Here is a 14,400-nt window from a genome sequence, read left to right on the forward strand (position 1 = left end):
CCCTGGGCAAGATGGGCCTTAGAGGCCATGTAAGGACGTGAGTGAGAGCTCCTTCTGAGAGAGAAGCCACTGGACAGTTCTGAGCATGGGAGCGATACAGCATAATGTTTAAAAAATATAACTCTGGCTCCTGTGTGAAGCATAAACAGTGGTGGGGACAAAGGGAGGAGTGGAAGGAGAAGGCACCTGCTACAACAAGCCAGTGAGGTGGGCTGGGTCTGGTCCTTGAAGTGAGCAGGGAATATGAATTTGGAAACTCTCATTTTGCATTTCCAACCAACTGCCAGGAATTCCCAGCTTGGCATATCCTGCTGCAAACTCTGACCAAACCACTCCCCTGCTCCTTCCTCACAGGGCTTTTCCTCTCGAGTTTCTTCCCAATTCTTCTGTTAGGGGTGCTACCATATTCTAAGTCCCTCAGACATCTAAGTGCCTTTGAAACCTCAAAGTCTCCTATGTCTTTCCCTTTCCCCTGACCCCTTATAATCAACTAAATCTTCCCCAACCTCCAATGTGGATTATCATTCGTCTCATGTGGATTCCTACAACTGGCTCAAAACTGGTCTCTATTTACGTTGGTAAAGCCTTCCCAGGATGAACCCCTCTCTTCCCAGACCTAGGTCTGCACTGTCTAGTACAATAGCCACTAGCTACATGTGACTGTTGAGCACTTGAAGTGTGGTTAATCTAAGTGGAGATTTCAAACACCAGATTTCAGACTCTATATTAAAAAAAATTAAAATATCTCAATTTGTGATATTGATTACAATATAAAAATATCACCCTATTTTGGATATGAGTAAAATAAAATGTTATTAATTTCACCAGTTTCTTTATACGTGTCTACTAAAAAATTTTAAATTATATATGTGGCTCACATCACATTTCTAGTGGACAGAGCCAGCCTAGATCCTTCTGAGCAAACACCATTTGAAAAGAAACTTACTTATTTGTCATCCAATTGTCCCCTCAAATTAAGGCCTGTTGGCCTTAAATATAATACTAGCTAATGCAGTTTAAATGTACAGACCAATGCTATATTTGAAATGTAACACGTGACAAGCTTTTTAGCTGTTGCAGAAAGGATCAATGGAGAGCTACAAGCTTGTCTCGCTCCCACCTGTGACGGGCTTGGGCAGTAAAGGCCCTAAACAAGGCCATCTGATCCCAGATTGCCTAGCCACTCCCGGTAACTGTCACCCTAGATCCAGCTGGACTCATGGGGTGACGGAGGGGGAGGGCTTTCCTGGGACAGCCTGCGGCATCACAACATGTACTGGCCATATGCTACTTCTGTCCCAACTGGTGGGGTCAGCTGATGGACATTTGGTCCTTTTTCAGCCTTGGAAGAAAGGATCCAGCGGTGAGGACCTGCAGTTGCTAGAAGAGAGCTTACCCTGCTCCTTTGCTGTCAGTGTGCGCAGGACCCAGCCTAAAGATGTGAGAGAAACCATACCTTCTAGGGCTAGGATTCCCCCCTCCTTTCGTCCTCGCTGGATTGTGGAGGGAAGTGGATGTAGTGTAAAAGCTCAAGTTTTTAACTTACATTCTATGCATCTGTGTGAAGCTCTTTTCATCTAGGAAATCTTTCCCTGAAGCCGCTCAAGTTCCGTATTTGGGAATTAAAAATTAGTTTCTACCCTGTCTAATCTATCTTTAAATTCTTTATCCAAACTTCGTCAGATTAACCTACCCCCAACATTGCCTTTTTCATGTCACCTTCTCTTCTCTACCCAAAACTTTTAACAGCTCCCACACCACCTGTAGGATAAGGTATAGACTGAGCTACTTCCCCTTGCTAGGAATGCCTTCTTTCCTCCTCTTCGCCTAGTTTTTACCATTTCAAGTCCCCACTTCTCTAGGAAGGCTTCATTGGCCACTTTAGTCACAGTAATCCACACTGCTCTGGGATACTCTAATATCAGAACTTGACCTATGCTCTCTAGACCAGCATCAGATGGAAATTTGTTTAGAAACACTAAATTTCAGGCCCCGTCCCAGACCTACTGAATCAGAAACCCTGGGACTGGCGCCCAGCAGTCTGTGTTTTAACAAGCCCTCCAGGTGATTCTGGTTTTCAGTCCAGGTGACTGAGAACCACAGCACTGTAGTATTTACTAGTATACTACCAAGGACCAAATCCCGAGGTAGTGTTGTTCTCAGGCAAGCTATTTAATGTCTCCATTTCTCAGTTTTCTCATCTGCAAAATGGGACAATAATACACATACCTCATAATGTTTTTGCGAACGTAAAATTGATTTAATTTACAGAGTATGAAACACAACAGATTCTTCCATTTCTTTGTACTCTTAACAATACTAGAAATCCATCTCTTTTCTTTAACAAGAAGGTGGAATAATCATCTTTTCTCCTCTAACATGTTCTACAAACCTATTCTAAAGTTTTCACTGTAAGGGTTGGCCACTGAGAAGCCTTTAAAAGTCTCTTTCATGGTGAGTTTGGCTGTTAAAAAAAATGTATGACATAATCAACTAAAACTTAAGCACTAGAAAATTCTAGGTCTTTATGCAATGAACTTGTATATCTCCATAGTATAGGTAATAATCCATCGGCCCAATTTTTAGAATGAGGAAACTCGGGCATCTAAAGTTTAATCAAGATTTGTGATTATCAGGACTTCCCTGGTGGCACAGTGGTTAAGAATTCACCTGCCAATACAGGGGACCCGGGTTCGAGCCCTGGTCCAGGAGAATCCCACATGCCACGGAGTAACTGAGCCCATGGATCACAACTGTTGAGCCTGTGTTCGAGAGCCTGTGAGCCACAACTACTGAGCCTGCATGCCACAACTACAGAAGCCCACGTGCCTAGAGCCTGTGCTCCGCAACAAGAGAAGCCACCGCAATGAGAAGCCCACGCACTGCAAGGAAGAGCAGACCCCGCTCACTGCAACTAGAGAAAGCCTGTGCGCAGCAACAAAGACCCAATGCAGCCAAAAAATATAAACAAATAAATAAATAAATTTATTTTTTAAAAAAGAAAATCAATATTAAAAAAAAGATTTATGGGCTTCCCTTGTGGCGCAGTGGTTAAGAATCCGCCTGCCAACGCAGGGGACATGGGTTCGAGTCCTGGTCCAGGAAGATCCCACATGCCACGGAGCAACTAAGCCCGTGTGCCACAACTACTGAGCCTGCGCACCTAGAGTCCGTGCTCTGCAACAAGAGAAGCCACCGCAATAAGAAGGCCGCGCACCGCAATGAAGAGTAGCTCCCACTCACCACAACTAGAGAAAGCCCGCAAGCAGCAACGAAGACCCAACGCAGCCAAAAAAAAAAAAAAAAAAAAAAAGATTCAGGTGGTCAAAAGGTACAACATTCCAGATATAACAGAAATAACTACACTAGTGATGTAATGTACAACATAATGACTATAACTAATACTGCTGTATGGTATATTTGAAAGTTGCTAAGAGAGTAGATCCTAAAAGTTCTCATCATAAGGGAAGAAACATTGTTTTATTTAATTTTTTTTGTATCTATATGAGATGATGGATGTTAACTTACTGTGGTAATCATTGCACAATATATGTAAATCAAGCCATTATGCTGTATACCTTAAACTTATACAGTATTGTGTCAATTATATCTCAGTAAAACTAAAAGAAAAAAATTAATTGTACGTGACTTGTCTCCTACTACTTACCGTGGCAGATACAGGTAACATAAAGCTTAGGAAATCAAATTTTTAAAAATTTGCTCAATAGTTTTAAATTTTGATAAATATTTACTGAGCACCTGCTGGGTGCAAGGCACAAAGTCCTGGGGCAGGGGTACAAAGATGAATAAGATGTGTACCCTGCTTGAAGAAGTCTGAAGTCTTATAGGGAAGAGGAGACACTGCTATTTATACAGACACACACACACACACACACACACACACACACACACACACACACACACACAGTGCAATACAGAACGTGATCCAGGCTATAACAGGTACAAATGCAGTATGATAAGGTTCAGAAGGAGAATGGAATGCGGGAAGAGAACTAATATTTTCTAAACATCTTCCACAGGCCAGGAACCAAGCTAAATAAATCCTTGATACATATTTTCTCATTTAAGCCTCAAATAACCCAACAGGTTTTGGAGGTTTTGTTTTGTTTGTTTGCTTTTCGGTTTACAGACATAGAAGCCAACATTCAGCAAACAGTCCAGTGTTTTACAGTTATTGAGTGGTGAGAGATGGGGTTCAAATTTAGGTCTGTTTGAAGAGGGACAGAATACTTCTACAAACTGTGGGATCAGGAAAGGCTTCACGAAGAAGCTGGATTTTCTGACTTTTCTCTTTTGTGTCCACAGTCCTGAACCATTTTGGGGCCATTCACATTCCATGTGGAATCTGATAAAAGTATGGAAACTTTCTCACAAAAACATATATGCACACTGACACAAACATGTTCAAACAATCTCAGGGTGTCCACAATCATCTTACAGAACCCCTTTCCAGTCAGTTAGGTCATACTTACTCCTGGGAAAAAAGATATTTCAGAAGCTAAACCACCAAAACGCTCTACAGACCTTAACTTCCTGTAGCTCCAGTCTCCTATCATTGATCTCCTTCTCCAGCTGGGCCTTCTCTACTTGCATAGCCCCAGCCGTCCGTCCGTGCTGGCCCACCAGCTGCGTCATGTTTTCAATCTGTTGTCGCAGGATCTCTATCACTTTGTCCTTCTCTGCCATCTGCAGCTTGAGGGCCTCGCATTCTGTCTGCACGTTTCTGAGGTGACCCCCTTCATTCTTCAGATGCTGCAGCTCCTGCAGCTTCAAGTCTACCCGGGAGCGCAGCTTCATGATCTCCGAGTTGGTGGCCTCGATGGCTCTCTCTTTCTCCTGGAGTGAAGCTGTCAGGTCCGACACAGTCCTCTCGGAGCTCTCCAGGGTCAACTTCTTGGCTGTCAACTCTTCTACTACTTTGCGGAGCATCTCTTTGGTGGATTCAAGCTGAGCAGTCAAGGAGGACACTTTTTCTAGACTTTCATTCTTTCCCTGAATTGCTGCCATCTGATTGTTAAAGAAGAATTTCATGAATTTAGGCAGACAGACAGAGGTCTCAAGCGATATGACAAGTTAGCTCAACAACATGAAATCATGAATTTGAGAGTGTCTCAAATTGTTCTGCTGTCAGAACCTCATAGAGACCATAGACTGATGTGTTAATTAGACCAAGGTGGAGAGGCCTTAATTTAATAATAATGCTCCTCTAGAATGGTTTTCTAGCATTGGGAGGAGCTTGGCAAGTTTCCTCTGGGGATGTTTTCCACACCAATTTAAGTTAGGATAACACTGGCAATAGTGGAAAGTGTGGTAGGATTGAAGACAAACTGCCCTTTCTGTTTCCCCCCAACCTGCCCGGGGGAAAAACAAAAACAAAAAAACATCTGTTGGAAACCTTCAACCCTGCTGTTCCTCAGATCTCCCTATGGTTTGATGGTTTTCTGAAATAAGCAATTATTAGGTTAGCAATTGCTAGGTGGAAATGAGAAGGCAAATTGGATGGGAGTTTCATTACTCAACAATGGACAAAAACGAGATAAAGCTTAACATTTTAAATTTAACAAGTCGTCAAAAATATAGACATAAACAACAGGTTTTTATAAGTTGCTCACAGAACCCACAACTCTACTTGGGGGGAGACCAAGGAGGAGCCGCCCAGCCCTGCCTGACCTGCCGTTCCATTTGGCCCTGACACTCGCTCTTCACGGCCTTGAGGAGGGCCTCCAGCCGCTGCACCTCCATGTTCCTGTCGTCCAGCTCCCGCCGCAGGTGGTCGATGGTGATGCTGTTGCCTGTGTCCCGGTCCCACAGACGCTTATTCTGTTCCTTCTCCAGACTCAGCTCCTTCTCTCGTTTATGCACATCAGCCTACAAGAAACGAAGACAAGCTTTTTCCCTAGTATTAAATAATTAAAGTAAAATTCTTATTTTCCTTCCTTACATCATTTTCAGAGTTGTTATGTGATTTGAGAAGCCTTTGATTTTGGAATCTGATTCCCTTTTAATGGCTTGATAAAGGACAATATTTCCTAGAAAAATAACACTTTGTTTACTTGTAATTTCTAGTATTACATCTCACTGGACTAGACCCCGAATAGTATATAATGAAGAGGAAAATACAAATCATCCTGTTAAGTTTTGAATTTTCTAACAAAGGCATAATGCTTCACATCAAGTGTACTCCTGTAATAAAGAAAAGCTTGAAGGAACAGCAATAGTAATTTGGTTGACTGCTTCAGAAGCAGCAGAATAGTGTCTGGTACTGGGATTGGAGTGGCAGTTGGGTTGTGAATAGAATACCTCCCTCTTCAGTTACTCAAGAAACACAGAGTGAGTGTTTACTGTTGGCAAAAACTCCATAGTCGGAGAAAGAGAAAAAAAAGACACACAGATATTCAGAGAACTTTTCACCCAGAGAGAGATAAATGGACAAATAACTAGAAGTGGCTTTTCACTGAAGAGACAGAGCTAATGAACAGCAGAGAGAAATGATCAAAAAGGAGATCAAATGCTTCAAGAAGGCATCTAAGTTGGACCTTGAGAACAGCTTGGAGATGCAGAGATTAGGAAGAAGGGACTAGAAAAACGCACATGGGGTTTGCTTGGAGCACTGGGCGTATGTGGAGAGAAAAGACTGGAAAGGTAAGCTGGGGTCAGATAATGAACAGTCTTGAAAGGCAGGGAGTCTGACTTTATGGGGAGAGTAATTTCTGAGTGGAAGAGAGACACAATCAGAGCTATAGTTTAGAAAGATGAATATAGGCTGGACGGAAGAGGGAAGAAACTAGATTTAGGAACCGAGTAAGGAGATGCTGCCACGCTGCAGGTATAATGAGGGGCTTGGATGAATGCGTAGTGGCAGCAAGAATGAAAAGGAGGGGTTGGCTATGAGGACGGTTCAGACATTTAACCTCCAAGATTTTCAAATTAGATATGAGGACACTGGGATACACGCAATAGGAGGGAAACAAGTGAGGGTCATCCCAAGGTTTAGAGCTTCTCTCCCAGTTGCCAGCTCTCCCTTTACTGCACGCTCGTCAAGCCCCCTGTAGGCCTGTGAAGGACGCTCTACCAGCAGAGGGCGCTGTGGCCTGGAATAGGTTGGGTGGGGAGAAAGAACCTTATTCTATAGGACCTCTAATAAATATCACACGAAGGGGTACTAACATCTCCTTTCCTAAACTTCTCAGCCTGTAGTACCCCTAAACAGAGGGCAGAATCTGGTTCACCACTCTCATAATCCTCTTTTCTTTCCTTCTAAAAATTTTTTTACCTGAACTTGCATTTAAATTTTCTTTATACATAATTTGTATGTGTTTTGGATGTTGTTTGGCTTTGAAATGAACACTCAACATTATTTCAATTTAGCAGAACACAGTACCTAATTGAAAGACTATGACTGCTTGAAGACTGGCTTCACCTAACTTTTAAGCCCTAACAGTTCTGCTTAAAGTACAGAATACTATATTTTATATGTAAAACTTGAATAGTGTCTAGGATATTGTGTTGTGTATAAATGTACAACTATGTTGTAAAATTTGTAATTTTACAAATGAAACTAGTTTTGTGAACTATTGTGGTAAAAATTTCCCAGAATTAATCTCATTCATATTTCAGAGCATCAACTTGCCAAGAGCTTTTGAAGTTGATCGTCCAGATTTCCAGATTCCTGACTGAACTGATCACGTTCCGTCCGTGCTTCCGTTAGTTCTGAGTTCGCAAGAACCAACTGCTTCTCCAGCTCTTCTATCTAAAAGGAAAGCACAAATCAGTCTGACTACGTCAATGAGTAATATAAAATAAATATAGTCTTTGGAAAACAAATGGTATTATTTTGGGGCAATGGTATTATTTGGGGGCAAAAATAAAGTTTATTGTGATGTATTTTGCAAAGTTTTCTAAACTTAAGATCTATGTAGAATTTAGCCAGACAAATTGACCAAAATGAAATACTTGGTACTGTTAGGTTAAGCCATGGTCTGAAATGCATCACTCTCATTTTCACACTATTCAAGATTTATCTTCTGTGAATATGTGTTCTATAATTTGGTATCTAAGGAAGCTTGATGTAGCATAAATAACATTCTGCAGAGCCCACATAAATTAACTATATTATACTTAGAAGAGCTATTTTGTTTCAGAATATCAGTGTCAATAATAAAAGACATTGAATATAAAAGAATAAATGGTAACAACAAGTTTATAGTTACTGTCATTATTATATAATCACCCGATTTTGAAAGAATAAGTGAATTTATATTACAATCCTCAATTCCTATGACTATAAAATGGGATAAGAATACCAATTTTAAGGGATTGTTATAGGTGTGTTTTTCTCTTACAGACGGGCAGCTGTCTCATCTGTGTGACTGTGCATTTCTAGGACATACGCCAGAAGGGCCATAGCTGTTAACAGCATCCCTATAGCTCTTAACCTGGAGGTGCAGTGCAGGCTAAAAGGTTAAGGTCTCAGACAATGTAGATTCTGGGTTTAGATTCTGGCACAGCTGTACAAACTCATAACTTAGACACAGATATTAAAATACTGAAAAGCTATTGATACTTAGTGATATGTAGTAATACCTGATCTTTAATGTGATACCTACAATAAAATTTCGTCATCCATTTTTCAGTAATAAAAAATCTTTCGTGTCTGCATAAATGTTACATATCCCTTCTTACTGCTAAGGCGTCTATTGAACAGGCTTCCAAATCTACTGTCAAGAATAAAACTTATGGGACTTCCCTGGTGGCGCAGTGGTTGCGCGTCCACCTGCCGATGCAGGGGAACCGGGTTCGCGCCCCGGTCTGGGAGGATCCCACGTGCCGATTGGTTTGGATGCAACTGTGATTAAACCTTCTTAAAGAACATATGAGCAAGACTAACTTTTTCTTAACGACTATTTTAAACTGGACTAAGTTCATTTAAGATCTTCATTTATTAATTCAGCACACACTTATTAAGCACATTATATATAAACACATATGCAACTATCTCTTTGATAAATGGTAAGTATGAATACTTAGAAGTTGTGTGTGTGTGTGTGTGTGTATATATCTATATCTTTATCTACATACATACATACATGACTTAAGAAAATACTAACACAGTACTATCAAACAGTTTCAAATTTACCAACAGAGTAGTATTACAGCCTACAGGGACTGGAATATAAATTTTAATATATACATTGGATATATTTTAAAACTGACTCTGTAGTTGACTGTATGTTATATATAAAAAAGTATTTCACAGGAATTAGATAAAATAAAACATTAGGTGACCGACTGAAATGTGCTCATAGATTCTAATAATCCTAAAAAGAAGTACTTTCACTCTTGTGCTCCTTTGGGGGCATATACAGAAAAAAGCCCTACAACAATTCACCCTCTGTGGCACAAGTAGCTTCCTAAGATAAATGAATGAATAATATCAGTTGATACAACCTCTTCAGCTCTTTTATTATTGGGAAAGACTAACTCAGCACACTTTGTACAGTAGGAATAGTTAGGAAAAAACCCATAAACTTTCACTTTGGGTAGACAAATGTGATCAGACAGGAAATGTGATCTTACTTAGAGTCAAACACCTTGGGTTCTGAACCAGCTTCTGTCACATAAGCTCTCTGAGTCTATAATTTGAGTCTAAATTATACATTTTTCACCAATAATTTGAAAAGAGTATTCTAGATGATCTTTTAAATTCTTTTTAATTCTGCTACTAATACTTTTTTAACACAAGAGGAACAGTATTAATGAAGCTAAAATTCTCTCTTTTCCACCTGTCTTTGGAAACAAAATATGGTCAAAGGAACCATATTTTGAGCTATAAATTTACACTTTCAACTTGAAAAGTTACTCACATGACTAAAACAAACATCTTCTACTCCTAGTATGGTGTAAAACCGTTTCTGTCTTTGAGCAAAGTATTCGTATATGTGCTTTAAAAGCTTCAGTTAAGACTTGCTATTTTATGTCTGTTTTCTCTTTTTAAGAAATCCTGGGTAACCATTTGATGTTAAAATCTATGAGACCGAAATTTTAAAAAGAAAAGAAAAAGAGTCAACTCATAACTTTCTAAGTATCAGAAGTTCCTCCAGACCCCTGCAGGAACATTTGTTTTGTAGTTGTCAGTACTGACTCAACTGCTATAGCTCTGCTTTTACCTTTCACTTTTTAGAGTAAAAATATTTATATTAATTAATCATTCAAAAAGATAAATGGAGAGTGAAAGGGAAAACCATTGAAGTAGCAGCTGAGCTGATAAAAACAGCTGTTAAAAACACTATAAAGAAAAGCCTTTTAAAATGTCCAGAATAAATAATGACATCTGAGATATAGTAAAGGTTTCTTCTTTTTCTTTTTAAATAGCAGCACTGGTTTTCCCTTTCACCATCTATGAATCTACTTTTTGTTTTGGATCACTGGACAAATAGGTACTGGGATCTCATTCTAATCTTACAGTGATTTTAGGTATCACCAATCATGCCAAATTGTATCTTTTGTTTTCTGTGCTCAAAAAGACACAGTTATGGGGTAATAAGGGATGCTGCAGGTGAGCATGGAGGTGCATTGGCAGAACTATGCAAAGAGGTTTGCACAGAATCTTCCCGCACAGTATATAGCTCCAGCCAGTGCTACTAAATCTTCACTTTTTGAGTATGAAATTCAGCCCCAAATGCTTTCAAAGTAGGAAAAATAAACTTAGAATCAAGATCATGAGATATTTTTGTTGTCAAAAAGCGAAAGTTAAGAGTAAAGCCAAATCTACTGAGCCAATAGTGACAGCTTCTACTGGTCCAAATTCGTAAAGGGGAATTCTGGAGGTTCTCCTAAAATGGAAAGAGAAGAATAGAAAAAACATTACAGTAAAACACTTTTGTATGTCTGAAAGCTATGTCTAAAATCTTCTTTGAAACACTATTTTCATCAATATGATCTGAAGAGAAACATTGCCCTCCTAAACAAGTTTTCTCTAAACTTATGCATTTTAGTTGGGAAAGTTTTGTTCAGACCTGTCATGTCATCAGTTTTTTAAAATAGTAAATACTTTTTTTCTGAAGGAATCTGACCTCAGGAGAAAATTCTAATACTGCCTGCCTCTCATAAAATATGTTGATGTATAATATCAACATACCCTTATAAGTTTCTTTTCTCACAAATCTCACTTTTAATCATAGCTTTTAAGTACTTTTTCCTTATTGTTATTTGGACAGTATATACTAAAATGTGCACTGAAGCAGTGGAAAATAAAATATATTTTAAAGTTTTAATAGGCTTTAGCAATGTAAAGTCAAGGTACATGAAAAATAAAAGAAATTAACAAAAGAATCTGTCTTTTAAAATTCTATATTCGATTTATTACCACAAAAACATTCCATAACAACAGAATTTTTCATGAACCCAAAATGAAATACTTTTGTTAACTTGCTTGATCTTCTTTGCTCAGTTACGCCATGTATTATTAATGCCTTTCAGGTCGGAGTATATTCAAATCTATATTTACACGGCAGGGTAATCATCTCTCAGTGTTCCTTCACTAAAGGGAGTTACTGTTAAGAGATCCTTGTTAACCATCAACTAGGTGCCAACTCAGTTAGGTTCAATATGCTTTATTATAAGTCTCAGCGATCTGGATTAAAATTAATTAAATTAATATGCCCCCCTTATTTCCAATAATGTTGACTGTTTAAGACTGTTGAAATTCTTGGTGATCCATTGTTTACATTAGAGCAAAGTAAGACAATGATTTTAGTATTATGTTTGTATCTACATGACCTCAAAACACTCATATAAAAGGTTTTCAGTCATTCATCTGGATGCTTATGCTTCTAGAATGCTAAAGAGATAGACATTTATAAAAACAAAAACTCTTTTTGTATTGTTTAGATGTCAGTATTTGTTAAAATTTCCTACCATGCCCAAATTTAGAGTTGATCAGCATGATGCTATATATCAGACCATAAGCAGATTAGCAATGGGTGATAGCTTACGAAGCGGTAATTTTTCCAAGCAACATTACAAATGGAAAGCTATATCAATTTCAAATTATGTAAGACGAACAGGTGAGTTGAGTTTTATTTAGTACTTTGTGGCTTTTCAAAGGGTTTAATTTGTCAATAAACAATGAATAGTCTTTTCAAAATGGTTTGAGTATGATAAATATCAGTCATTGTACTGTACTATAATACAGCAGCTCTCCTATTTCCTTTCTCACTGTTGGATTATCAGTGCTCGGCTCGGCCAAGGTGCCTACCTCCACTCAACCTGAGTAGTAAAGTAAAGCATCTTTCTACCCCACACTGTATTGAAATCATTACCATCCTATAAGGTGAGATCAAGGCCTTTTGCGTAGGCTTGATCTGCCCAGAATGGGTTTGATCGATATTTCTGCTATCAATCTTCAGGGGAAAAGTTCACCCTGAGAAAAGAAACTAGAACACAAAAAGCAGGCTTCAGAGAAGCAGTAAAGAACAAATATTTCTCTCTGGGCTTTTGTTTCTTGGGTTTAGCCTTTAAGAAGTCTAAGGTTCCTCAAGGCTGCTTCCAGGTGGCAGTTGTTGAAATGACCTTGATACAAGAATCTAGACCAAGAGCTAAGGAAGAGGTCTTGGAGAGCGGTGTTATTCACACTGCAACCCAGCAGTGAAACATGAAGTCAACTTAGTGAGCATCAAATCAGTATCTGAAGAAAACAGAAAAAAGCCAGCGTCTTGTAATAGGGGTAAGTATTGTTTTGTGAAGTGTGCTTCAGTTGTTATGTGTGTACTAGATTATATGGTAAACTACATTTCTTGCTATGGGTAGTGATCAAAAATGTTTGAAAGTCCCTGTAGAGGATCCAAATCTCATAACTGAGATTATATAGTTTCATGTTACTCTTTACTGTTTAGACTTTTATAGTAAATTCATGTCTAAATTTTCCATTCTTCTTTCAGCTGTGCCACAACGAATTAAAGTTGAGGTCTTGAGCTAGAGAACCAAGGAGAAACAGCCCCCTCCTGTGGCCAGCAAACGGGTGACAGTGGTAATTACAGGAGGGGTTGCTCAAAGGCAGGAAAATATCTGGAAGAGTTAGTGCTGCAATATTCAATTGCTTCTTCCCATAAGGAGCTTTTTTCTTGTACTGTTACCCTGTAGAACTGGATTATTTTATAAAGAAAATCTGGCAGCTTCCTTATACTCTATTTCTCCCCAATCAACTAAGGAGTAGGAAATTAGCTACAAGTGGTTAGAACTGTAGGTTCTCTTACAGGTAGGATGATTATACGTAGAATTTATCTTCCAGCCTAGGACATTTTGGAGATGAAAGGTGGCATTCACAAAACAGGACACTATTTTGTGTCCTTGAAATTAACAAAAACCTAAGCTCCAGAAAAATATTTGATAATGATAACGAATAGCTTGTCTTTAGCTATAGACAGTGAGAGAACAGAATATTGTAGTAAATATTAATATCTAGTTTTAATAGGAACTGTGTGATGAGAAATGAAGATTTAGCTTCCTAATTATTTTTTACTCGGCCTAATCTTGAAGTGAACTCAGTTTGCTAGCCGCACACAGATTAATAAGGAGGAGTTGAAGTAAGAGAGGAGGTTAGGCCCCAAAAGGTTCAATGGTCAGGGAGACCAGCTGGTACCAAAGTACCTGCTAAAGCTAAGCCTTGTAAAAGTAATTAAAATGGCCTTATTATTCACTTTTTAGAAACTTACTTGAAGGATGCAAAAAACTTTTCTAAGAATGAATTAATTTGATCAAACAACTTACAAACTGTTTTTCTATAGTAATTTAACATGTAGCTATTTAGCACCCATCTTATAAACTGCTTTTAATTTTAAATGATTGCTTTGATTCCTCATTTTCAAATAAACCATTAAAAACTATATAATTGATTCTGTGTATAATAGTCACTGGAAGCAGAGCAGCAAAATCTAAACTCACCTTGTCTTCATACATCCTTTTGGCTTCCCTTAATTCAGAACGTAGCTGAGAAACAGTAGATTCCAGGTCACTGAGTTGACGCATATACATTGAATTTTGGTTCCTTGCTTGTTCTCTAAAAAGGGTTTAAAGGGGGAATAACAGCAAATAGCAGACTAAGTGTGATACCTAAGGGTTCTCTAGCTTTTAGATACTTCCACTAATTATTTAATATGGCATTATTAGGCCAATAGTCTTTTATTTTCCAAAACTGCTTATTAAAAGATTAAGTTGGGGGCTTCCCTGGTGGCGCAGTGGTTGCGCGTCCGCCTGCCGATGCAGGGGAACCGGGTTCGCGCCCCGGTCTGGGGGGATCCCACATGCCGCGGAGCGGCTGGGCCCGTGAGCCATGGCCGCTGAGCCTGCGCGTCCGGAGCCTGTGCTCCGCAACGGGAGAGG

The 14,400-nt window shown here is 39.0% G+C and overlaps 1 protein-coding gene across 11 annotated transcripts in view; it reads right to left on the reverse strand.

The window, feature by feature from the left end:
- The window catches only part of CCDC158 (coiled-coil domain containing 158), a 109,796-nt gene that overhangs the window by 59,614 nt on the left and 35,782 nt on the right, over positions 1 to 14,400 (reverse strand). For all 11 annotated transcript variants that reach the window (XM_028491940.2, XM_055086033.1, XM_028491944.2 and 8 more), the window contains 4 exons: positions 13,963 to 14,077; positions 7,652 to 7,771; positions 5,692 to 5,889; positions 4,546 to 5,028 (listed from right to left, as the gene is read on the reverse strand). In XM_028491940.2, coding sequence (XP_028347741.1) covers positions 4,546 to 5,028; positions 5,692 to 5,889; positions 7,652 to 7,771; positions 13,963 to 14,077 — 916 coding nt within the window. The remainder of the gene's footprint in view (positions 1 to 4,545; positions 5,029 to 5,691; positions 5,890 to 7,651; positions 7,772 to 13,962; positions 14,078 to 14,400) is intronic.

Source organism: Physeter macrocephalus, chromosome 7, assembly GCF_002837175.3.
Source record: "Physeter macrocephalus isolate SW-GA chromosome 7, ASM283717v5, whole genome shotgun sequence".
NCBI classification, from domain to species: domain Eukaryota; kingdom Metazoa; phylum Chordata; class Mammalia; order Artiodactyla; family Physeteridae; genus Physeter; species Physeter macrocephalus.